General features: G+C 36.2%; 1 protein-coding gene and 1 long non-coding RNA gene across 2 annotated transcripts; both read right to left on the bottom strand.

The window, feature by feature from the left end:
• Positions 1–13,319: 13,319 nt before the first annotated feature.
• LOC110789355 (uncharacterized) lies at positions 13,320–16,688 on the bottom strand. Its single transcript, XR_002533575.2, has 4 exons — positions 16,479–16,688; positions 16,052–16,203; positions 15,245–15,361; positions 13,320–13,653 (listed from the first exon to the last, which is right to left on the bottom strand). It is a non-coding gene; the product is annotated as an uncharacterized lncRNA (long non-coding RNA).
• Positions 16,689–25,180: 8,492 nt separating this feature from the next.
• LOC110789350 (protein DNA-DAMAGE INDUCIBLE 1-like) lies at positions 25,181–25,807 on the bottom strand. The gene has a single exon (XM_021994007.1). It carries the CDS (start codon positions 25,805–25,807, stop codon positions 25,181–25,183), a length of 627 nt encoding a protein of 208 aa, XP_021849699.1.
• Positions 25,808–27,958: the final 2,151 nt, after the last annotated feature.

Genomic DNA, 27,958 nt, shown 5'->3' with positions numbered 1-27,958 from the left:
ACGGCCGTCGTGGTCAAACATAATTGCACTCCCTTTATGTCACGATAACCGGGTTTTGTCAGTTTTTCTCATTGTCGTTAAAAACTGAATGGCGACTCCTATATTACTAGTCAATTGGGTGTAAACTCACAGGAAATCCAATTACACTTGATTGAATAAAAAGAATCGTCACACCCACGAGGGACGAGGTCACGCATTAGCCTCGCGCTTTTTCGACCCCCTCACAATGGGCAAGGTGTATGACTGAATTTTTGCTCAAATTCTTACCTTTGAATACTTCAAACTCGTTATAAATTATGAGCCTTGATCTCATATTTATAGGCCATGGAATAAGCAATCCAATCCTACTAGGATACGAATTAATTAAATTAGAATCCTAGCAGAACTCTTATTTAATTAATTTATCTTTTTAGGATTAGGAAATTTAATCATTAAACGAATCCTATACGCTTTAGGTTTCGTATGTGAACACAAACACACACACACGCACAGCAGCCCACACGGGGAGCCATGCGCGCGCGCGCAAAGCCCGAGCGACGCAGCCATTCGGCCACGAAGCCCACAAGTTGCATGCCCCCTTTGGCGCGCGCTGGGCCTGCCTTGCGGTGGGCCTGGCGCAGCCTTGGGCTGGGCGTGTTGTAGCGCACGATTGCCTTGCTGGACGCGGGACTGGCTTCGTGTTGGGCCTTCGTCTAGCAAGCTCGTCTGATGCTAATTCGTACGACGCGCTTCCGATTAATTTCCCGATTCCGAAATTCATTTCCGATACGAACAATATTTAACATTTCCGATTCCGGAATTAATTTCCGTCTCGAACAAATATTTAATATTCCCGTTTCCGAAATTATTTTCCGATTCCGATAATATTTCCGATTCTGACAATATTTCCGTTTCCGGTAATATTTCCGATTCCGGCAATGTTTCCATTTCCGATAATATTTTCCGATACGTACCATGTTTCCGTTTCCGGCAACATCTACGACTTGGATAATATTTATATTTCCGATACGATCCATATTTCCGTTTCCGGCAATATCATCGTTTCCGGAGTATTCATTACTTGCCTTTGACGATCTCAGCTCCCACTGAAACCAAGATCCGTCGATTCTGAATATTGATTAGATAGAGTATTTAATGCCATTAAATACGTGATCCGTTTACGTACTATTTGTGTGACCCTACGGGTTCAGTCAAGAGTAAGCTGTGGATTAATATCATTAATCCACTTGAACTGAAGCGGCCTCTAGCTAGGCATTCAGTTCACTTGATCTCACTAAATTATTAACTTGTATAATTAATACTGAACCGCATTTATTAGACTTATCATTAAATGCATACTTGGACCAAGGGCATTATTTCCTTCAGTCTCCCACTTGTCCTTAGGGACAAGTGTGCATTTCCTAATTCCTTTGTCGCTCGATGCTTGCCCTTGAACATAAGGTAAGAGTTGTCATCCTTATTATGTCCAGAGGTGTTTCTCGGTTTCAGAGTTCAATTGATCAAATAAACAGATAATCATAGCCTATGATTCATCTGAGCACGGCCATGCATTTTACAGTTTCTAGCTCTCCGAGTGGCCTTGTACAACTTTCAGCATCTCATCCCGATTTATGGGAGGACAATCCCAATCTTGCGATCTTGAGATTAGACTTCGTTTGATAGGTGATTACCTGAGCGTTGCCTTTATAGCCTCCTTTTACGGTGCGACGGTTGACAACGTCAAAGTAAGCAGTTCTCAAACAATTAATCTCAAATCACTCAGGTATTGAGGATTAGTGTTTAATAATTTTAATGAAATTTACTTATGACAGATTTTCATCTCTTACAGTAAAGTTTCATAGGTCTGTCCGATACTAGTCTCCCCAAAGTAAGTATCTATGCAAATGATTACGACATTTCCATGTCCACATAATTCAAGAAACAGAACTACTAGTCATCTTGCATTCTAGTCGTCTAACGTTTTCTAGGCGTCCATCTTTATAGAAAACTCCGACTAGGGACCATTTTCAACTTTTGACATTCAAGTTCACTTGATAGACATTTCTTAGTCACAGGACTGGTCTTGACAATCTATCTTGAATATATCGTCAAATTGAAGGGACTCATCATTTAATACTAAACCAAGATTAAATGGAATATGAAAATACATTTCATATATGATAAATGTTCAACCCCAATGTTTTACAACCATGGGCCTCGAACCCATCTTTAAAACAGTTTATGGAATTCAAAGCTATGCTTGATTTCCAGTGCTACAATGTGAGTGTTGCTTCTCACTTGTTGCTTAGGTTTAGTTATCACGCTTTGCCAATCCAATCTTAATATCCTTTTCATCGAATGTTCTTCGAGATATGATGATAAGATCTTTTGAGTATGTTTATTTTGCGATCTATTCTTTCTAGCTACAAGAGTGGTTCTACGCATTTTGCAATGAAGAACCATCAAGTCAGCAGACATGTGATCTACCCAAGTTCAGTGAAGAACTCTTTAACATAAACAACCCTGTTTTATTGCTTCTTAGGCAATAAGTACTTTTACTTCAACTGTATAGGTTGCTAGTGATGCTTTGGTTGGATTTACTTATCCAAGCAGTTCACAGATATGTGGAAGACTTTCCAGCTGTATCTTAGAACATAGAAATTAATATTTAATTTCCCACGTACCAACTCATGGTCTCCAATCCATGTTGCCATTTTTAAACACGATGCTCTTTAGCTCTTCCTTGTCAATGGTTAACTCCAAAGGAAACTTGCTTGATCCTTTGCCAGTGTTTATGCGTGTAGCATCAATATTTAGCATATCTTTATTTCCTTGAGTCAAGAACTATTCCTATGTACCTTTTCAAGTACCATAAGTTTTTCTTGATCTCAATCTAGTTGATCTTCACTTAGATCAATAGAGATTGGTATATGTTCGTCATGCCTAAAGTCATACAATACGTTTTTGGCGATCCTCATATTATATCATACATGATAAATTCTTTTGTAGAATAATTCTCAATTGAATTCTATTCATGTAACTTTAGCTCATCTAGTTTCAGTAGATACTAAATCCAGCTAAATTCTTTGACATATAATATAGGTTAAGAATCTCATTTAGGCTCTTTGATGTTTAACTTAGTAAATGCTTATACATAGTTCAAACATTCATTACTTAGATTTATTCATATGAGTCGAATGTCTCCAATGGAGTCTTTCGTGTTTGATTTAGTAAATGCCATTACTTAATCCAAAACAATATTATAAGATCTTTGTAAATAGATCTTAATACCCAGTATGTACTAAGTTTCGCCATGGTCCATCATTGATGAATAATTTCAAATCTAAGTCATTAGCATTTGAATGTCATTTCACAATAGAGAGATATGTGTGTGATACACATAGGACCAATTAAGTTTTTTTTGTACTCCCACTAAACTTCTTATATATCTATAAGAATCATGTATATTTTATGAAACTAAAATACTTATTAGCTTCACTAACATACATTTCCAATTCCCAATTGCTTGCTTAAATCTTTACTTAGATTTCATAAGCTAGCTTTCTTTTTCAAGCATTTATTTGGATCCACAAATCCTATGACATACCATGTACATAGTTTCTTCCAACATTTGATTGAGGAAGATGTTTTGTCATCCAATTGCCATATGTACCAATATGCAATCATTGCTTGATTTATAGACTTGAGCATTACGATTATGCATGAGGCTTCAACACAATCCACGCCGTGAATTTGCTTGTAACCTTTAGCAACTAATCTAGCTTTGTGTTGTGAACACAATTTCATGTTTGGTGGTTTTCATCCTTAAAACAAACCTGCAACCAATAGGTGTGAAACTATTCTTGCAAATCAACAAAATGTCAATTTTGTCATCAAAACATTGATTATGTTTTATGGCCTTTAACCATCTAAAACATTTGAGTCTATATATGGCCTCTAACCATTTTAGGGAATCTAGGTTTCGTCATAGCTTTCTTACAAGTCACAAACTCATTAATCTTCATGATAATAGTTTGACTGCAAGTTGTAGGTTTCTTCGCTATCTAATAGAAGAATCGCATAGTTTCAGTGACCTGAACTCCATGTTTCTTTACTATCTAATAGAAGAATCTCATAGTTTCAGTGACTTGAACTCTATGCCTACTTGGGTATAGAACATCGATCAAACAATAGAATATCAATAGCCACTTGAAAGTCCTTTGAATATTCTGTTCTCCTTGAAGCACTTGTAAGGTTGTAACACCCTAATAATTCCTTGCTTTTATAAAATCATTTTCCAACTTAAAATAAAGGAATTACTAAAGCATTACCTCCACCGTGATAACGGTTAAGGCTATTACCAGAATTACGCAACGGAATTTAATGTTAACTAACTTTTAAAAACATAATTAATAAAATATCGAGGCCTCCTACAATTTGGAACCATAATGGCCCAAAACCAAAACATAAATAGTTCAAACATTTCAAACATAATTAAAGTATTATTAAATAGTTTCAAAGTACGAAAACATGCAACTCTCTCGATCATCCCAAGCCACATGATTCCGATCTACCAACCTGCTATATTATTCTACTCCCCATCAATGCAAGTGCAAATGATAGATCATCATAGGGTCATTAAGGCAAAGGCCATGACCAAAACACACAAAGCACGTAGTCAGCAAAAGCTGAGTACTTACAAGCATGGAGCGAATGCAACTAAAACATGCATCACTCACTAAGTACTAATCAACATGCAAAAGCCATATAATAATAAACAATCAATCATGAATACAAGACTCGACTCTTGACTCGACTCTTGACTCACAATTCAATTAGAATAAGCTTCGAACGGGCCAAAAGAAAGTTCCATAACGGAAAAGGTGATGGGAGCCAACCATACACCAAATAATAAATAATAAAATCGGGCCATACCGAGTGTCGGGCCATACCGACGGAATTCCTGCGCATAATATAAATGAAACAACGTCTTGTATCATTAGTAGGAGTACGAGCTTTCCGGCAAGACTCCCCCCATTGTTCATACTCAAGGTATATACGTTCCAAGAGTTTTGAAGCTTGTTCTGGTTGCACTTTACGTTTATTAATATTTTATTAAAGGTGAACTCAAGACTCAACAATGTACATTCATACAATTAATAAACAACAACCAAAACAATCTTATTTTAATGCGTTAAGACTTGTGATCAACCAAGCAAGACTCTTGTGAAATTACTACCATGTTCCTCCTCACCAAAGTGAGACTCCACATCATGCACATTTACATGAGGGTTGTGCTCTTGCACGACAAATCCTAATTCATTTCATACATAATATTCCCAACTGAACCCTACATGTGCGGTGGCTTACACGAGCTAACCCTTCACATGTCGTAAAATAAATAGTACAACGAGGTACGAATAATTGGCTCAAAGTATGCTAGACATCCCGTACAATAGCATACAAATAAATAATTCATCCCTTGCATGTGAAACAAACCATACATGCATAAATATTGAACAACATGATTGACAATGAAATCCATACTCATAATAAACTCAACATGCTTGTTCAACCAACAATTCAATAATTCCAATAACATTAATCCACATGACCGTTCACCAACGCATATATGAATCCACATAATATAATTCACATCATCAACAATCATGTAATGTCATTGACAAAAGGTATGGTCGCCCTAGACTTGTACGTACCTTGAATACCTAAGCGTAGGGGCCACTTTGCAATAACGAGCACTCAACTAGAAATCACCTCCTATCATCAAAATAATGAAACTTAAATTATTTCCATGTTCATTAAATTTCAAGCAACTTTATAAAATCTAAAACCTCATTTAAACTTTAGAATTCAATCGTTTTTCAAAAATATAATCGTCTCAATTTGCAAAATCAATCCCTTGTACGAAAACATACTTTTTCCGCCTTTAAAATCAATAAAAATCAACACTTTAAGCCTTTATTCAAATCTGAAAATATAATTGATTATCATAATTAAAATCATCACCTAATTATGCTAATAAATTGACTCATTAGGTCTAGGTTAAAACGCTAACTTGAAAATCCCAATAAAACTAATTTATTATCATAAAAATCAATTCTTTATTCAATAAACAAATCTGAAAATTCGTCCTTTAATAATTAAAACAAGCCTAATGAATCACAACGCGCAAATCCTCAAACCATGGTATTCATAACCGGTTCCCAGCATTTTAATTACTCAAAACAATATTAATATTATAATTTAAAATACGGAATTGAAATAGAATAGGCAAGGAAGAAGAGAATTATACCAATCCGGCCTATAGCACGGAACAACCACGAATTAATGTGATTGGGCGAAAAGAGTGAAAAAAAACGAACAAAAAACGAACAACGCCACACACACACACACACACACACACGCACAACTTGTGTGCGGGTGCGCGCAGCGACGAAGGGGCGAGGCAGCAGCAGCAGCAGCGCGCTGGGCGCGCGGGACGGATGGGCGAGGGTGCGAGGTGTTGGGTGTTGTGCGCGAGAGAGAGACGAGAGAGCGAGAGGTGGTGTTGGGAGCTGGCGCGCGAGAGAGAGCGAGGGAGGGAGTGCAGCGCGCGCTGGGGCGTGAGGCCGAGCAGCACGACGCAACAGCAACACGAAGGCACGAGCACGGGGCTGTGCGGGCGTGCGGACGAGCCGAGCAAAAGAGGAGAGAGAAAGAGTGATGGGCAAGCAAAGCAAAAGAGAGGGTTTATGAGATTTTAGGGGCTCAATTAATGATGGGGAGTCCTATTTATAGGCTCCCTATTTTCAATGGGCTAGGCTTAGGAAATTAGAATTGGGCTTAGGGAATTAAATGATTGGGCTAGCTTATGACTTGAATTAAATTCTTTTGATTGGGCTCGTTTAATAAAACGAATTGGACTTTTTATTTAAAACCCGAAACCTTTAAAAATCATTTGCAACCCATTTAATTTCCCGGCTCAAGAATTAAATTCGTTTCGTAATTAATTAAAATAATAAATATTCTAATTAATTAAAATACATTTCAATAAAATACATTTAAATATTATTTAAATGCTAATTAATCGTAAAATGCTTTATAAATATAATAAAATATACTTATAAATATTATAAAAATACGAGGTATTACAAAGGTCTTCTAAGAGATGTCTATTCTTTGAAGCCACTTCTAAAGTCCTTAAAGAATAAGTGTTCGGATTTTCTGAAGAACTTCGAAAAGCCTCCGGAATCTCCGTTTTATGTTTGTTGTTCTCCTCGAAGACTTTCGAGGTCTATTTTCTCCCACTTGTCATTTTGGAAACGAATCTCCAAAAGGACATTATTTCGAGCAAACAAACATTATGTTCTCAAAAATTCGTGGTAGGAACAATACCCTTGTGTCTCATTTGAATAAATCACAATGAAACGTATATCTATACTTGGGCCTTAGTTTGTTGAATAACAAACACTAAGCTCCCATTGAGTTTAGGAACTCTTTAGATATATTATTAAAAGATATTCTGAAATTACTTTTAAATAGCTTTGACGAATTTGGTTTAGTTTGGTGGTAGTTGAGCATTTTGTTTTAGAAATTATAGGAAAAGTCTTTATGATCCATCATTGATCGAATCGAGTACTAATCGAATTCGATCATTCCAACTTAGATATGCCATATCTTATGGAGCTAGATTGTGAATTTTACTACACACAATCATTGATGATCATTCTTGACTTAAGTAATCATCAACATGATCTAACCTAGATCTTTATGATTTCTTGCCAAGTGGGATTTATACTTCTGAATCTTTGAACTAGCCAAACAGATTCAAACTTATATCACATTGAGTAAATAAACCTATATTCACTCAAATCTGTGTGAAATAATAAAGTCATATAACCTTTCTTTAGCTTTGAATTCTATTGTCTAGGCGTTCTAACAATAGTTCATATCTTTTGTTACTTTCAACAAGTAAGACTTGCTTGTCTTAAATTGATCTAGAAATCAATCAACTTTCAAAATTCCATCAAAGTAGATCTTTTGAATGTTAACTTGTTGATATGGTCTAAGCAACAATGCCAAAGATTAGTGGAACTCAAATCAAGAGATTGCTTTGAACCTAGTAAAGTTCTTATTGTTAAAGAATTGTTTGTTTTTAATCAAGCATATTGACTCAAACTGTAAATGACCATTTCATTCAAATAAACAAACAAACAAGCATTGTTTTTGTTCTTCTGAATGTGAGTCTTTCTGTGTTTGAAGCAGAAATTTAGGTATGCTGATTATGGAACAAAATAGTCATTAAGTTCCAGACTTAAAAGGACTTAAAACAAACCATATGACCCTACAACTAATGTAGCATTGCCATGCTTCATTTCCCACTTGTAGGCCATTAGTGTAGCCTAGCTTCCATTATTTGAGTTATTACCGAAGTAAGAACCTCAAGCGGTATATGATACCAAGGAAGTTTGATTGCTAGGTCACTTCTCTTAAACATAAACTTATAGGTAGAAACGGAATCGTAAATTCCTTTCATCTGTTCCTTGTTTTCCTATTTCTTGTACCCTTTCTTATAGCCTTAAGAATTGAATTCTCTAGTGTTGACTTTTATACTTTGTTTAGACATGTCCAATGTCACTTCAACAAAGTTCTTACCATTTTATGTTGGACATTTTGCTTCAACTAGATGATCTTACCAGAAGCTTCTAAAGTTTTCTAAGCATCGATCTATTCGAATGTCTAGGGACTAGACTCATTCAAGAATTAAATGGTCAAAGATATTGGGTTGTTAACCATTGGTAAAGCTGAGCGTTTAAACTCAATGCTTTATGATCTCAAAACTACATTGTATTTTGAATTCACAAGCACCAATCGGTTTTCCATTCGATTTTGATACTCGAAAACAACCATAAAAGTCGCTAAAAGAAATGTACATTTTAAATTGCTCATTTTCTCTCATTTCCGTGAATCGTTCTTGGATTCACTACCGATCGAGGAAATTTACTGTTACCTTTCTAAAAGGATTTACTACAATGCAAGATATTTAATTATAAACAATAATTAAAACATACATTGAAGCATGAAAAGTCTAAACATTTATCATGAGTAATAACTTGAAAATTAAAGAAATCATGCAATTTAAACAAGTTATTGGCATTTTATTCGAATTTATTGTTCCGATAGGTGTGAATAAAATGATTCCAAGATCCTTAAATCATTGAAGAATTAAGCACATTATGTATTTAGACTCAATTCTAAAATATTTTAGGTAAGCAAAGCCTTTGCTAATAGTCTAGAAACTACTCTTGGTTGATAGGTACGTCTAAGAACTTATTAGGTAAACCTATCGCATTTGCCACTACATAAAAGGACTCCTTACTTATATCGTTGAGTTTCACCAAAACTAACATGTACTCACAATTATTTGTGTACCTTACCCCTTTAGAATCAATAAGTAACACCTCGCTATGGCGGAAAACTATTACTAAGATTGATGTAAAGGTTATCCAAGTAAGTGTTATTTGTGCATGGCACCTTTTAACTCAATTGTAAGTTTGGAACTTAAGGCTCTTACTATGTTGGTTAGATTTTAAGTGAACTAAAATCCTTAATCATGCAACATAATCAAGCCATAATCTCATGCATAATTAAGACATATTTAAAGCAATAAATAACTTAAAACATGCGTAAGATATAAATGTGATCTAGTATGGCCCGACTTCATCTTGAAGCTTCAACTTAAAAGTCCGTCTTGAAAATGGATTGGAAACTCCATCTTGAATTTCACCATGGGAGGCGCCATTTTCTTCAAATAGGATAAGCTATAATTAAACTAATTACAACTATTTGATGGTATGCAGACCATATTTAAAAGCAATAAAATTTGGTACTTTAGACCAATATTACATTCAAATTAATGGTACGCATACCATACTTTCTATCCTATTTTGGTCATACTAGTCACTTTTCAATAACCTGCAAAACAGTACATATTCAATATATACCATTCACCCATTCATTATCATGAATGGCCCACATAGCTGGTTAGTAGAACATGTTATGCATCACATAAATATTTGCAGCAATTAATCAAGGGCACCAATAATCTACCAATTATTCAGTCCTTATTAATTCTAATCAAGTTGTTTAACCTTAAAGGAATGTAGACCTAATCAAGAGTTTATGACTAAAATGCTCCCACTTAAACCAATAAATTCACATGCTTTACTAATTTTAAACATAAAAATGTATTTCTTAGTCTAACCGAAAACATACAAATTTAATTAAAATTTAAAGCTCATACAAATTTATAATTGAATCCATTTAATTTATTTTCAGTTGAATTAAATGAATTTAAATTAATTCAAGGTTTTAATTTTAGTAAAACATTAGTATAAATTAAAATTTATAATAATTAGATTATTCAAAAATAAATTCCGAGAAAACAATTTAAATTACGAATTTTAAAATTAATTAAAATCGTTTCCGAACTGAAAATTTAAAATTAAAATCAAAACGCATCAATCGTAACAAGAAGAGGCACTTGGGCTTGGGGCCAAGCCCCGTCGAGTGCACGAGGCAGTAGCGCCCCTCGACTGATCGTACGGCATCACACAAGCAGACCACACGCAACGCAGCAAGCCCAGGCCACGCTGCGCGCAACCTGCCTCACTCGACGCGTCTGGTTGCTTCGTTGGGCGCAGCAGCGCGCGCTGTGGCGCAGCACGCTCGTTGCCCACACGCAACTGCTCGCCTGGCTCACGCCAATGCCCATCGCCCATCGCCCACTTGCCCACGCTGCACACAACACTCGACACAAGGGCAGCGTGCTGCCTTTTGCTCGTGTGCCATGGCCCTTGCTCGCTGCATTGTACCGCATGGGCGACGAGCTCCCTTGCTCGTCGTTGATGCCCGCACTATACAACACCCCTTAAGGGTAACACGCAGCGTCCATTGCTTTGTGCGTGCAAGTTTTATGAGCGAATTTCATAAAAATTAAAACTTTTATTTCAAAATTAATGACAAATTAATAAATCATATTAGTTTCATAATTTTAGGGCGAAAATTCGAAAATTTATTAATGAATTAATTTCCGATTATCATGGATTCAAATCTAGGTCATAAAAATTTAAAATTTATCATAAATTAACAATTTTTATGGTGGTTTTTAATCATATATACCTAATTAAATCGTTAATTAATTATGAAAATCAAATCAATTCTAAATCATTCGAATTTCAACAAATTAATTACAATTACAAATTAGGTTGTATAATTAACAAGCAGGTATTCAAATTTGTTAAACGTATACAGTAGGTCAATCAAAATTCAAGATTTAACAACAAGAATCGCAAATATTCAATTTAACATCTTAAAATTACAAACTTTTGCGTTCGAAAAACTAAAACCTCCGAAAAGTCATAGTGGCTTCGAATTTGGGAATTCTGCGTTCGGCCGGAAAACAGTATTTTTGTCAAAATTTTTGAATGCCTTTTACATGCGGAATTGACACAAAAATCACTCGATTTCGTTGAGTAACGAAGAAACTGCCGAAAAACTACGTACATATAATTAAATAAACGCAATTTGCAATTAATTAACAATTATGAAAATTAATCACCCGTTTTAATTGTTTGCAAATTTGTAAAATTTAACCATTTTAAGCAATTATTATGGAATTAATTAGAGGCTCGTGATACCACTGTTAGGTTATGATACATATAAACGAATATAAATCATGCGGAAAAACCATAAACGCCAGGATTCCAAATTAATTGCCACATAACAATTAGCATAATTAGGATGCATACTCTTTGTAGCGTGCCCTCATTTGTTGCGCCCGAACCGAACAAGAACAAGTCTTTAGGACTACAAGTGTCATCCCTCCGTAGAAAGTCCACAGCACGTTCGGATCCGCCTTAAGATTGACCAACTAGAATCGCCCTTAAGGTACTAAAATATTCGGCTATTATGGGCAAGGTGTATGACTGAATTTTTGCTCAAATTCTTACCTTTGAATACTTCAAACTCGTTATAAATTATGAGCCTTGATCTCATATTTAGAGGCCATGGAATAAGCAATCCAATCCTACTAGGATACGAATTAATTAAATTAGAATCCTAGCAGAACTCTTATTTAAATAATTTATCTTTTTAGGATTAGGAAATTTAATCATTAAACGAATCATATACGCTTTAGGTTTCGTATGTGAACACAAACACACACGCACGCACAGCAGCCCACGAGGGGCGCCATGCGCGCGCGCGAAGCCCGAGCGACGCAGCCATTCGGCCACGAAGCCCACAAGCTGCCTGCCCCCTTTAGCGCGCGCTGGGCCTGCCTTGTGGTGGGCCTGGGGCAGCCTTGGGCTGGGCGTGTTGTGGCGCGCGATTGCCTTGCTGGACGCGGGCCTGCCTTCGTGTTGGGCCTTCGTCTAGCAAGCTCGTCCGATGCTAATTCGTACGACGCGCTTCCGATTAATTTCCCAATTCCGGAATTCATTTCCGATACGAACAATATTTAAGATTTCCGATTCCGGAATTAATTTCCGTCTCGAAAAAATATTTAATATTTTCCGATTCTGATAATATTTCCGATTCTGTCAATATTTCCGTTTCCGGCAATATTTCCGATTCCGGCAATATTTCCATTTCCGATAATATTTTCCGATACGTACCATGTTTCCGTTTCCGGCAACATCTACGACTTGGATAATATTTATATTTCCGATACGATCCATATTTCCGTTGCCGGCAATATCATCGTTTCCGGAGTATTCATTTACTTGCCTTTGACGATCTCAGCTCCCACTGAAACCAAGATCCGTCGATTCCGAATATTGATTAGATAGAGTATGTAATGCTATTAAATACTTGATCCGTTTACGTACTATTTGTGTGACCCTACGGGTTCAGTCAAGAGTAAGTTGTGGATTAATTTGAACTGAAACGGCCTCTAGCTAGGCATTCAGTTCACTTGATCTCACTGAATTATTAACTTGTATAATTAATAATGAACCACATTTATTAGACTTATCATTAAATGCATACTTGGACCAAGGGCATTATTTCCTTCAATAAGGTGCAAAAGCAGCATGAAGGCCAAGACAGTTGAGCTTCATATGAGCTACTACCATCGATCATCTATATATATTTAGTATATATAGTACATCACTATTAGAATAAAGGGGATTTGCCGCGCATAAAAAAGCCTCATTTGCAGCGTTATTCGTGGTGCGGCAACATTGGGGGCTGCAAATGTGAATATCATTTGCCGCGCAAAAAAAGTGCAGCAAAAAAAGTCATCTGCAGCATTTTTTTCAAAAAAAATGGGGCAAATGTAAATATCAATTGCTGCATTTCGGTAAATAAAACGCGGTAAATGTTGTGAATTCTTTTTAAAAAAAATTTACAGCAGCCACACATTAATATTGTAGCCTAAAACTATAATACATTCCAACTCCTTGGGGTTAAATTAGCTGAAAATGCCCATTTACAATCTGTTTGCTACCAATGAATAATTAACAAGAATGACAACAAAATATCCTCTTACTATTGAAGAGTACACAACTGGATAATCCTATTAAAATGAGTAGCATGAGGACTTAAATGTGTTTCATCACAGGTTGCATCTTGTTTTAAGACCCTTTATAGCCGATATCTTCTGAACATATCCTGGAGACAAGGAATAAGATGCAGAACGAGTTATAAGATGTATATTTAACTTCCTCTAAAGCCTACACAAGTACTTATAGCCTATACATCAGTAAAAGAATGAGATGATACAGATACATAACGCACAGAACCCACAACCCCTATATTACCCAATGAAAAAGTCTTAAGATGAGAAACTCAAAATGCCACCACAAGTACTTATAGCCTATACATCAGTAAAAGAATGAGATGATACAGATACATAACGCACAGAACCCACAACCCCTATATTACCCAATGAAAAAGTTGAAAGATGAGAAACTCAAAATGCCACCACAATTCCAAGAGTAATTTTACACTCGGGAGTAGGATGGACAGTTGGATACCCTATAATGACAGTGTCAAAGGAGAAAAGATATGAAGAAAGATGAAAGTAATGGTCACTACTACAAATATGGGAATACATAACATTAAATATAGAACGGTGGGGTGTGTTAACTGTTTTATTGAGGGATATGAAACACTTATCTTAGAACAACGTCATATAATACCCATATTAATAAAAAAGGAGATAACTGGTTATGATAGCCCACAGCTTTATATTCTTACTCCTAAATTTATTCTAAAAATTATATTTTAGAAAAGCTATGGAATACTAGGAGGATTCCTAAGCGTTTTATATACCAAATCTACCGAATTACATGCCTAAATTTACTTTAAAAAAAAAAGAAGCCAATGTGCGTAACTTCACAAATGATGTTCCTATAAAAAAAAAACTTCACAAATGATGTTCATCCTATGTGACCCTTGATTCTCTTTTCATCCATTTCCCCATTAAAACCTATCCCCCTTTTCTACCCGTCTACTTATAATTCATTTTTCTTGCCTTCTATAATTCTCCTCCTCTCATCTTTGTACTTCTATTAGGATTTTACACGGGATTACCAACGCATCTTAAGTCTTCCAACTTTAGCCTTTTTTCTTAAGAACTATGAGACATTATATTGTATTGTGATCAGAATGATAGTAGTGGCTTTTTGTTTATATTTACCATGTGTTAGTTTAATTTTTTTTTTTTTGAGGTTAAATGATGAGATTATTAATGTTCCAAATTGGATTACACATCAGAGAACTCAAAAATGAATATAAACAGAATACCACTAATCAAATACTTGTATGAACAATCAGATAAACAGGATGCAGACTCGTAGAATGTCATTCAGACGCGCACTTGTGAACTACGACTACGATATTTCTCATGAAGAATGGTGCACGTACACAAAGTTCTTACCATTTGTTAGAGACAAACACTTAAAACTTATGATTAGCCTATATCTAAATACTCATAATTTTGCAGAGAAGCTTTGATCTTTACAAAAAAAATCCTCTTCCTCTATTATCCTCAACGTTCCTAGAGGAACTACATACCAAAACTCAAAAAATGCAGTTTATTAGTTAATCCTGCCTTTAAACTTTGTGACTGAATCTAAACAACATCACAACTTTGAAAATATAGATTCATAAAGATTACTATGACTAAACTTGACTCGGAAGAAAAGGAATTCGAAATTAAAACTAGATATAAAACAATTAAAGAGTTCTTAGTTCTTACCAATTCCATACATGGTATGCATTTGCAAGTAGTTTTCCCTCTTTTGTTAGAGTAATTGACACCGCCTCTCCTTCCAACTGGCCTTTGCATGAGCAGCTTCGAGGTCTCTAGAGAAACCTTTCAGAAACATTTGTTGTCAACAAATTAGTAAATAAATTAGAAACTACTCCCCATTTAGTTGTAAGAAAATCAAATGAGCTGATAAAAAGTTGCCGATGTATTTCATGGTTTTTCTACTCGTGAGTAATCAAATCAATTCATCACCAAAATACACCTGAACCGGCAACCCACCCATATGGGTTGACCACCCTAGAACCAGATTACAAACCCCAACTACAAAAACAAGAAAGAATAACTAATGACTGAGTTGAGGTAGCATTATAGCAAGCATACCAATAAACAACTAGCCTATAAAATCCACCCCCCTGCCATCATCTAAAACCAGCAGCAGATCGAGTTAGCTTTATCCAGGACAATAACTCACTAGAATCTGCCTATTCCATCTACAAATCATCCCAGCCAGAACCTGACCATAGCAAGCACAACCAACCCTGAAACAAGAGCCAAATCCCAAGCTTCTACACAGACCAAGAAAATGTTGTTGATCTAAACCAATTCACACCAACTTGTATCATCTACAACAACTCAAATAAAACTTTTACATGTTATTCAATGAATAAAACTAGCCACAGTCCTCCACATACTACTTTTCACTAATCACAGATTAATAAATACCTCAGACAGTCAGCAAATATAATTAACACTAAAAATTATGTAAATCTTAAAGAAGAAAAAAGAGAAGCCTACCGATGCCAACACTCCTAGCAGAGGAACAACAATAGAATTTCCCTCAAGAAAAGTAGCATCAGCAAAATAGAATCAAACTCGATGCATCCCAAAATCTAATTGTAGAGTTTGCCGATGACATCCTGATAATTAAGCATCCTCAAATCCTAATTCTGAACGAAAAAGAAAAAACGAAACCCTGGATTAGTAGTTCTTCCCTCTTTCGATTAAAAAATAAGAGAACCCAAATCCCAAATTGTCTATAGAAAAAATGGTGTAAAATGGACGAAAATTAAACGAAATCTAACCAATTTATCCGAAAAAACAACTGCATTTGAAGGGAAAACAATAATTCATTGGGTTGTTTCCAAAATTAAGATGTATTTTTTTATCTTAAACGTAATTCATACAAAAACCTAACCTTGAGAGTTGAGAGGGAGACTGTTACCTTTTCATATCAAAACAATAGAAAGGAGGAGAAGCAACCACAATCAAAGAGAATAATAAGGCAACGGTACGTGACTCATAGGTGCAGCAACATCGGATCCTCGCCGGCTGTCTTCTTCGGAGGCGACATATGGATAGTTTGGGAGAGAAAGATAGGGTTTCGTGATTTAGCGCTGAATGGCCTGGGAGGGTTGGGAACAAAAAGTGACAGGGGAGGCCGGGAGGGGTAATTAATTAATGATTTTTTAAAAAATAATAGCGATTTCCTTCAATATTGTTTAAAGAACGTCAAATTCCCAAAATGCGCCACTTTTTAACTTAATTCCCACCATACCGTCCACTCAAATCGATTTTTTAAAAAAATACATCAGCTAGGGATCGAACCCACAACCTTCTGCTTAGGAAACAAACACTCTATCCACTGAGCTACAGACACTAATGTTGATAAGTTAAATTTGGAAATGTTTATAATTAATATTAATAAATGGTTAAAAAGAAACAAACACTCTATCCACTGAGCTACAGACACAATTGATGTCACAAGAGGTTACTTCTAAATTATATTTCTATTTAAACTGTAATTCATGTTAAAAATAATTTACAATTAAGTAAACCGCCATCTGAGATAGCGGTTTTGTTTTAATACAAACCGCTATCTGAGATAGCGGTTTATAACATTGAACCGCCATCTCAGATGGCGGTTTGCTTTAAAACGAAACCGCTATCTCATATAGCGGTTCAATGCTGAACCGGAAAAAAAAAAAAAAAATTACTTCTCTTTCTCCCTTGCTTACGTGGACGGTATGGTGGGAAATAACTTAAAAAGTAACGTATTTAGGGAATTGTTGGATCTTTATGCAATATTGAAGGAAATCGCTCGCATTTTTAAACTTAAATGAGGCAAATACATTGTAATTTGCAGCAAAGGTGAAATAATGCGGCAAATCAGGTGCGGCAATTTATCATTAATCTACTAGTGCATCCTAGCTAGTTAGTTTTTTTAAGTTTTAGTTTTAATTTCTTGGGTTTGATTTATGATGTTGTTTTGGACTGTTTGGTTAGGATTTCGGTTAGTGATATAGATGTGTGTATGTTTGGATTCTGGTTAGTAACATACGTGTACGCACTATGAAATTTAACTACTTAAGTTTTTGTAAGTTAATTTTATTGTTAATTGAAGACCAATTATTCACAATTCGATCAGGTTTCATTGATCTTGTGTTGCAGTTATTAATTTTTAAATTTATAATAGTGATGAATAATGTTTTATTATGTATATATATATTATATACATGCGATACAGGAATAGGTACGTGGAATAAAAAGAACATGTATGCGATACACGAATATGTGGTTAAAAAAAAGGTTATACAAACAAGTGTGGACGCTTTTTGGAGTCGTGTTATAAAGCTCATTTAGATTAAAACTCACGCCAATAGAAATTTTTGGTCGATTATAAGCGTAGATAATCCAAATATTTCGACGCTTTGAAGCGTCGAGAAATTAAGTAGTTAAAAGGTGGGCATAGCGGGAAAACTATGTTGTCGACAGCAATATAATACGTCTGGACGCTTAAAAGCGTCGAGGTTCTCGACGCCAGAATTGAAATATGGTCTGAGAAAAGCGTCTCTACTATCAGCGCTTAAAGGCGTCGAGAAAATTCTCGACTTCAATTTTCTCGACGCTTCCAGCAAGCGTCGAGGGCTATATTCTCGACGCTTTTTGGCGTCGTTAAATGGTCTAAAAAGCGTATAAAGGGCGGGATTTGTAGTAGTGAATACAATATGATAGATAAACTCTAATACATAATAAAGCTTATAGAAATAAGGAACTCAAGGACCAATCTATTTTGCAAACTGATTCTTTTAAAACGTTTAAGCTCTTTAAGATATATTTTGTAGAGATTAGTTGTATTTTGAAAAGAAAAAACTCTTCTCCTTTTATAGAGGAGTTTTACCTAAGGTTGGATACCCACGTTCTCCTCAACTACCCACTAACTGTTACTGCTCAATAACATGGGCATAGTTGGAGAGAAACAGGGAGACCAAATCAAAACACTACTTGCACGTTTAAAGAAAATACTGGGGAGAGTTTTAAGAATCATGGAAAATCTTTTGCTTGAGAAACAAGGAGAATGTAAATCAGAATCCTATGTTTATATTTATTAATTAAATTCATTTTATTTATTAACAAAGATTTTCTTGTTTAAAACACTTCTATATTTACAATTAATATTTTCATTTAAAACGTACCAAAATATGTATGTTCCTTTCGTTCCAAACCACGTATAAACATTATTAAATACTTACATAAATCCTAAACATAATCTCCTATGTTATAGTCTTCATGTTGCACATTTAGGAAGCTTCACTCGAAGTCTTCACAGTTTGTTCCTTCTCTAGAACATCGAGGATCCACATAATATATGAGGATCTCGCCTTAGGAACTCGCCTAAGGATCTTGCCTTTGTAAGCTTGCTTAATGATTAATTCTTCAATGTAATGTCTGACATGGATCAAATACTTGCTTATATTCCACGTTGCTTAGTTTATCCAACTCAGGATCTCCTTAACTTAGCATTATCCCTATAAGGATCTTGCAACCTATTATGCAACATAACTTAACCAATAGTCAGGAGTTTGCTTTGTCATCATTAAAACTTTAGGGTCAACAACACATTCCTAACCAAATCAACTAGCCAAGCACCAAGTGCACAAACAGATAGTCAAAGTTGACTCATGTGAAGGCATCAAAATAGTCGAATCTCAAATCATGGTCAACAAATCAACAATGCTCGTCATCAAAAACCAAGAATCAAAACAATTTTCAATCAAGGGGCACAGGGAAGCATGATTTTGTACTCATCGGAACGTATTTTTGTTCCTTTTTTTTCAAAAGCGATAAACTACTCTAGAAAGCAATAACACATACCTCCCCCAAGCCAAACTCAGCAATGTCCTTAGTGCTTAAAGGAGTGGAGATCGAGGGTCTCAATAATCATTGAACCCCTCCGGGTCCAAGTATTCTATACCTTTCGCTCGACCTTGGTTAGTAAATAACCAACCAACGAGCGCATAAGCTTATCATGCGCACTGGCACATCTTTCGTGCAACAGGACATGCGCGATAATCAACAACAAAATTTGCATAAAGTCCTAACAGACTCTATGCTAGTAAGGAGTGGGATGCCTAAAGGAAGAAGAACAAAAAGAAAAAACAATATTAAAAGAAGAATGGGAGAAAGAAGGAAAAGAGGAAGTAGGCATACTCTCCTTATGGAAGTTGTTTTTGCGGACTATTGATTCTTCAACCTCAATGATCAATAAAATAGCTCTCTCTGTGTTTTTGAATTCATGGTAGACAAGATCTTCACCATATACAGCTATTTTCAAAGCATCCACCTCTTCTTTGTAACTACTGCAAGTACCTGCAAAAGATTCACAAGGAGGAACAAACTCTATTGGGTCATTGGGCTTTTAATTTTCGGGGGGAGGAGGAATTTCCTCAAGCAAATGTTTAATGAGGAAAGAGAAGGGAAGTGAGACGGTGTAAACGAGGCTAAAAATAACCCTTCTTGGACTTGGAATATGAGGGGTAGGGGTTGACACAACAACAAGGGTTTTATCAACTTCAACTTCCTCATAGACTTGCTCTATAACATATGGCTTTTCAACTTTAACAAATCCTTCATCCATTGATCCAAAAGTCACATCATCATCCTCCAACTCATCCCCAACCTTCGTTATAAGTTCCTCACACTCTTGGTTACCTATGGCTTCACTCAGTTGACCCTCATCCCCAACACAACTCGAATCATTATTTTCAATAATTTCTTGAATTTTTCTAAATCTCTCAAGAGTAGCCTTACTAGCTTTAATAATCTCATTAGTAGCCTCTTGAGATCTAGTACACTGAATCTCAATCTCAGATTTTAATCTTCTTAATTCCTCTAAGAAGCTATCTCTGCTTTCTAATTCGGGTTTAACATGATTGGGCAAGGGTTCACAATAATACATGGGAGAAGCAACAGTGGAATCATGAGGCAAAACATTGATATCCATGCAAGGGTTATATAAGTCATTAGAATAGGCATGATTATCATAAACATTAGAATGCACCTCATTATAACAAACATTGAAGGGAAAGGGGGTAGAAACATGTAGATTATGCTCATAATTTGGATTAGCACATGGAACATGAATGACCATTTCACGCTCATACAAATCCCTTGCAAACCACATAAGTAATCCCACATATCATCCAAAGCCAAGGCTCGAAAATCACCATTAACTCTACTTTCTATCACATTCCTTGTATACTCATTTAAACCACCATAAGCGAAACCACAAGAATCCCAAAGATTAAGATTGTGGTAACCAATAAAATCATTTAGTCTATCGAAATACACCCACAAAGGCTCATTTACAAATTGAGGGAAAGAATAATAATCCATTTTTTTCAATGAAAAACTAAACTAAAATAAAATATATACATGGTCACAAAGAATTGGAAGTTCTCCGAGACTCAAGAAAATAATCTAGACCACAAAATTAATAGCAGAAAATCAAACCGTTTCCCCGGCAACGGCGACAAAATTTGACAGGCTAAAGTCGTATTACCTAATCAAAGATAAACCTAAATCCACTAACAAGACATCAAGAGAAGTAGGGATCGTATGCATAGGGAAACAAGCGTTCTTTCTATTACTAAAACTAAGGTCTAGACTATTGGGAAACAAGAAAATGGGTTTGGTTTGTATATTAAAACTACGACGATAATAAAAAGGAAAGGAATTCAGATATTAAAAGGTCTAGGGTATAGGTTAACCAATGAACAAGGAGAGTGGAATTGAATTTGTGTTTTTGTTGATTTATTGGAATTGAATTGAAAATCTGATTTTGTAAATAGGTAGAGTGATGAACAAGGAGAAGTCCTTGGTCTCCAAGGCATGAATGTAGACAAATTTCAAGGAAAGGGAGTGGAAGCATACGTGGAGAGGAGGAAGAAGAAGAAAAATGGAGTTTTTCTCCTCAAGGGCATTTTCAAAATTTCACTAAGTTAGGCATAATTTCTGAAATTTTTGCTATTTTTGGAAACCACTAAAAATAGAAATGTTTAACTAAAATAATTCTTTACAAAATAAAATATTGTTAACGAAAAATAAATTTAGTTCTCGAATAAAATAAGAACGTTTCGAAATTATTAAAAATCCGAAAATAATTAAGATTTTAAAAAGGTCGTTAAGCTCGTAAATATAAAAATTAAATTATAAAATCCCAAAAGTAAATCGTGTAACAATCTTAAAATTTCAAGAGAAAGAAAACTTCGTTAAATTAAAATAAAGTTCGAAATTAGGATTTAAAACGATTTCAAGCTAAATAAAAATAATTAAGCATAATTAATCGAGTTTTAAAAATTCGGGATATTACAATTTCGCTCTCCCTTTATTTGATCTCTAATGTACGACCATGTTATACATTTACTTTATAGGGTATTGAGCATTATTATTGGTTGTAGTTGAATAACTACTAATTGTACAAATATATTATTAATTAGTTTCTTTTATAATTACGATCTTACAATCATCACACATTTGGTGGATCTTAACCTATCATTTCATTTCAAAATTTTCAACTTATCCCTTTTATTGCTTAATATTTTCATAATTTTTATTACTCCTTAATAATTAATCGAGTTCTCTACTTTTCTGATACTAATTTTTTGTAGAAACTAAAGAGATAGATGAAATGGTGTTCATATGTTACTTGCTAATATAATCTGTTTCACATTATAATCGACCTTTCTACAACATTTTTTTATTTATTTTTATTTGTTATCATATGTTATTGTTAAAGCATTGATGCAATAAAGATTCTATCATTCTCATCCATCATAACACATGAAATTGTTAAAAAAAAAAACACATGTACTCCGTAGTACTAAATTATTTATGACTTATTACTACAAGAAATACCCTAACATGGACAATCTAGCATCTCTTTCTTTTTCTTTGATAGCGACAATCTATCATCTATAAAACAAGAAAAAATATGACCAAAGAACTTAGGCTTTTCATAAGTTTGTAATTAATAAATTATTATCTAAACCAAAATCATGATGAATAATATATACCACTATACCTCAAGTAATTGTTAAAACTTTGATTTGACAACAAAAATCACGAACAAATTTGTTTGTATAGATCGTTTTAACAATTATGTTGGATCAGACATTTGTGATGAAATCTTGCAACGGGTATTAAACACCTGGTTAAAATACTTTATGAAGAAAAAAAAAGAGGTAGTCATTCTACGATAATAAATAATGATTTATTGATGTTGGTTTCATGCATTCTAAAATCCACGCACGCAACACATGCATAAAAGACTAGTCATCCTTGAGTCAAAGGTGAGTTAACCTACCGAAAATCTAACCTTAATTAAGCCCCAATTATTGACCCAAAAAAAGTGAGATCCCAATTGGTGATTTTTGGTAATTTTTGTAAAACTTATACCCATTAATGGGTTTAACTCACTTTAATTATATATATTAGATAGATTAAATTAAATTGGGAACTTACCTAAAAAAGCTATATATATATATATATATATATATATATATATATATATATATATATATATATATATATATATATATATATATATATATATATATATATATATATATATATATGAAAAAACGGTAACTTTTGTGTAAGACCGCCTTACCAAAAAGACCGCTTTGATTCTTAACTAATCGGTCCATCGCTTAACTAATTGGTTTAATTGCTTAACTAATTAGTTTCATTGCTTAACTAATTAGTTCCATTACTTAAATAATTAGTTTCAATGCTTAACTAATTAGTTTCAATGCTTAACTAATTGGTTCTAGTGCTTAACTAATTAGTTCCATTGCTTAACTTATATGACACCAAGGTGGTCTTTTGTGTAAGACTGCCTTATATAAAAGTTTGTCAAAAATAATGCAGATTGAAATAATTTCAGGCCGGATTCGGACTCGGATCCGGACTCGTGTTGGAGCCGCCACAGACTCCTAATATGACCAACCTCCCGTTCGGATTTAGATACTTTTAATCATATTTGGATTCAAACTTTTTTAATCGTATTTGGATCAGACTTTTTTTCGGGATCAGGTCGAATTCGGTTCGCATTCGAATCTGATTTCCATTCCAAGCAGAGAGTATATCTTTTTGGGTTTTTCATGAAATATCCCTGAGGTTTTACGAAATGCACGAAATACCTTCATTTTTTCAAAAATGTACCAAATACCCATGAGTTTTGTAAAAATGCAAAAAAAAATACCCTTTTGACTAACGAACGTTAAAGCCGTTAATATATTAACGTCAAATGAACCCTAAAACTTATTACTGATTAACCATTAACCCTAAGCAACAATATAACTTACAATTAATTAACTTTTTTTTTTTATCTCCTCTCTCCCTTCTCCCTCATCTCCTCTCAAGCCCTCCTCTTCCTCGTTTTCTGGTAAGATACATTTTCACTCATCATCATCATCATCATTATCTCCTTTGAACAACAAAAATTATCACACAAATCTTGATGCAATAATCAATTGAAGCTCTAATAATGCGAATTCCAAAGAATTGAAATCTCAACTAGAACCTTAATCGCAAATCATCCACCAACTGCCTCCCCAATTCTTACTCTTTTTCTTTCATTCCACTCTCAAATTCTGTTAATGTATTTTTGTCTCCTGAAGTTCCTTCAACAACGTCATCTTCAATTCCTTCTCTTTCCCCAATTCTTCCCGATTAGGGGTTTATCCTTTCTCTCTCCTCCAATACTTAATTTCACTCTAACAATTTCAACCACCCCAAATCCCACCCTAACTACGATATATTCTTCCATTAGCACAAAGCTTTGACACCACTCGTCGGGGATCCTTCCACCATAGGAAATTAAACCCGAGGTAGCAGGATCTTAGGATAGTTAGGAATTCATGAGGAGAATGTTGGTAGAGGAGAGAGAGAGAGGATGGCGACAAGAGGAGTAGAAGAGATGGAATGTTTAGGCGGCGTAATACACTAGCAAGAACATCAATGACGAGAGATGACACGGGCGGTGGCTTGGTGTCACGGTCCGAGTGTTTTAACACCGGATCCGTGCGGCGCACTCTTGCCTATGGGGCGACAAGGGCGCAAGCCTTGTGCGGAAAGTGAATCTCAAGGCTCGAGGCACGAGCGGGTGTTTGCTTTAGAACGGACACTCTTGCCTATTGGCGACAAGAGCGAGGGCCGAGGGTCGATCGGGGCGCTTGTGTGCGCACAACAGTCACAAGCGGGACCGACGACGAGAGTGTATCTGTTTTGCAAGAGACTTTGATGGGTCTTGGAAAACTTAAAAGCATGCGACAACACAATATCTATAAAGGCTAGCAACAACACATGAATTAAGCAAAGGCAACTTCTGATGAGAGGTATTGGTTCATACCCCTCATAGAGGTTTATTTTGAATTAGCTAAATCTTCCCAGTGAATACTGGAATTACAGTAACATAATAATTCTCCCTAAAGCCTAGAAAACTATTAGAAAGATCCTATAAAGCAATAGAAAGGAGAAATACAAGTAAATGAAGTTTGGATTCTAACATCCTCCCCCACTTAAGTTGTCGACGCCCTCGTCGACTTACAAGAGTTACAAAAGATGAAAGAAAAAGCTCCTATTCTAAACTCTGTAGTCTTCTCTGCGCCGTTGGTTGATGGCGGTTGCTGGAGTACGTCTTCTTGAATCTTGTTGTGTCTTGATAGGCTGGTGAATCTTGTGAATCCAAGTCTTCCTTGTTTTCGGTTTCTGGCTCGGAGCGACTTGGCTTGAGCTTGTATCTTGTTTCTTGTTTCTGATGCGAAGGGGTATCTGGGATGTCGCCTTTCTGAGTGGCTCGATCACTCGCATTGCCGAAAGGAATCGACCCTTCTCTTTTGTCTTTGTGGGAGTACCTGTACTTCGAACCAGGCAAGTTTGTCCACCTGCTACAAGCAAAGAATTCAAGTGAGGCATTACAACTGCTTTGCTGGAGCGGAGGAACTCCAATCCAAGTACAAGGTTGAAGTCGTCCATTTTGACGACATTGAAGTTCATTTTTCTTTCCCAGTCTCCCAACTTTGCTTCCACCTGTTCAGCCACACCGAGAATCGGCTTGGCTTTGGAGTTGACGGATTTCATGCTACCGCCTCCTTTCTTGAGCACTAACCCCAATCTTCGGGCTTTTGCTTCGGTCACAAAGTTGTGAGAGGCGCCGGTGTCTACCATGGATCGAGCATTCCTCCCATTTATCACGAGGTCCACATACATCACGTTTGTGGATTCCTCTCTTGTCTTCGGGTCTCTTTCCCCATTGTATACATCATGTAGACGAAACTCATTATGCGGGGTTCGTCGTCTTCATTGCATGCTTCTTCTTCTGTCTCTTTTGGAGTTTCCTCCACGGACATGGCCGACAACTTCCTCTGTAGGTTGTCGGTCTCCCCTTTGTGTTTGCACTCCCACCATTTGTGTGGGCCTCGACATAGAAAACAGTTAAGTCTACTAATGTTTCCCAAGGGCGTGCTGATTTTGGATTCCTTTTTTGATACGGAAGGTGATGACCAGGATTTCTGTGAGTCTCCTCCCCCATTTCCTTTCTTGAATCCCCCGACTAAGCTGGACGACACCCTTGAGTCATTTCTCACACTCTTGGGTGAGCTTGGGGTTGGTCCCTCCAAGCTTGTAGGCGTCCCCCTTGTTCCTTCTTCCGAGCGATGTCCCCTCCCTGCGGAGTAGTCCATTAGTCCCTCTGCAGCAGTCATAGCGGCCGAAAGAGTGTCAACTTTCGCCCTCAATACTTCACGCTGCGCCCATTCTTGTTACCCGTGAACAAAGTTGAACAACCGATCCTTTTCATTCATATCACGGATGTCAAACATGCAAGCCGAGTATTATTTCACATAGTCGCGTATGGAGCCCTTGTGGCGGATCTCCTGCAGCTTCATTCTTGCAACAAACTCGGTGTTCTCGGGGTAGAACTGATCCTTGAGTTCCTTCTTGAACTCTTCCCAGGTGTCTATCTTTATTTTCCCCTCTTCGATATCGGTGTGCTTGGTGCGCCACCACAGCTTCGCATCATCCGACAAATGCATGGTCGCGATATCCACCTTTAGGTTGTCACTCAGTTGACAAATTCTGAAATACTGCTCCATGTCGAAGAGGAAGTTATCAACTTCCTTCGAGTCTCTAGCCCCACTGTAGTCTCGAGGCTTTGGAGGTTTGATCTTCATCGCACCACCTCCACTCGAGTCAGTCCTTGCAGCACGCATCAGTGTCGCGCATTTATCTTGGGCATCTTCAGCTTGCTTCTGGACAAAGTTGAATTGTTCCTAAAGCGCTTCTTTCTTTTGCATGAGCTCATCGACCGCACCCTCGAGTCTTTCTATCTCTTTGGCGTGGCCAATCACAATCTCCTCGAGTCGGGTCCAGCTCTCTGACTTGCCTTCCAGCCAGGATAGTCTTTCTTCGATTGTTTCCATCTCAGTTTGCTTCTTGGGTCTCTCGATGCCTAGGTTTGAACCTTGGCTCTGATACCAACTGTCACGGTCCGAGTGTTTTAACACTGGATCCGTGCGGCGCACTCTTGCCTATGGGGCGGCAAGGGCGCAAGCCTTGTGCGGAAAGTGAATCTCAAGGCTCGGGGCACGAGCGGGTGTTTACTTTAGAATGGGCACTCTTGCCTATTGGCGACAAGAGCGAGGGTCGAGGGTCGATCGGGGCGCTTGTGTGCGCACAACAGGCACAAGCGGGACCGACGACGAGAGTGTATCTGTTTTGCAAGGGACTTTGATGGTCTTTGAAAGCTTAAAAGCATGCGACAACACAATATCTATAAAGGCTAGTAACAACACATGAATTAAGCAAAGGCAACTTCTGATGAGAGGTATTGGTTCATACCCCTCATAGAGGTTTATTTTGAATTAGCTAAATCTTCCCAGTGAACACTGGAATTACAGTAACATAATAATTCTCCCTAAAGCCTAGAAAACTATTAGAAAGATCCTATAAAGCAATAGAAAGGAGAAATACAAGTAAAGGAAGTTTGGATTCTAACACTTGGCGTTCCCAACAGTGAGCCAGTGACCATGCTGTTCTTTGGAAGAGATCGAAGACAAAAAAATGGAATTAAAGAAAAATTAAAAAAGGAAAAGTTCAATTGATTTTTATTAAAACAAATTTTGCACCAATAGAAATTTGACACGTGTATTAGTTTGATGGGTTATGTGTTAATTTTCTTATTTGACGTTAATGTGTTAACGACATTAACGTTCGTTAGCCAAAAGGTTATTTTTTTGCATTTTTACAAACCTTAGAAGTATTTGATACATTTTTGAAGAGTTAGGGATATTTTGAATATCTAGTAAAAGTTCGGGGATCTCATGAAAAAACCGTACTCCCTCTGTCCCAGATTAGTTGTTA

This window comes from Spinacia oleracea, chromosome 4 (genome assembly GCF_020520425.1).
Source record: "Spinacia oleracea cultivar Varoflay chromosome 4, BTI_SOV_V1, whole genome shotgun sequence".
Classification (NCBI taxonomy): domain Eukaryota; kingdom Viridiplantae; phylum Streptophyta; class Magnoliopsida; order Caryophyllales; family Amaranthaceae; genus Spinacia; species Spinacia oleracea.
The sequence above is the reverse complement of the archived record's forward strand: the minus strand, read 5'-3'. Positions and strand labels throughout refer to the sequence as shown.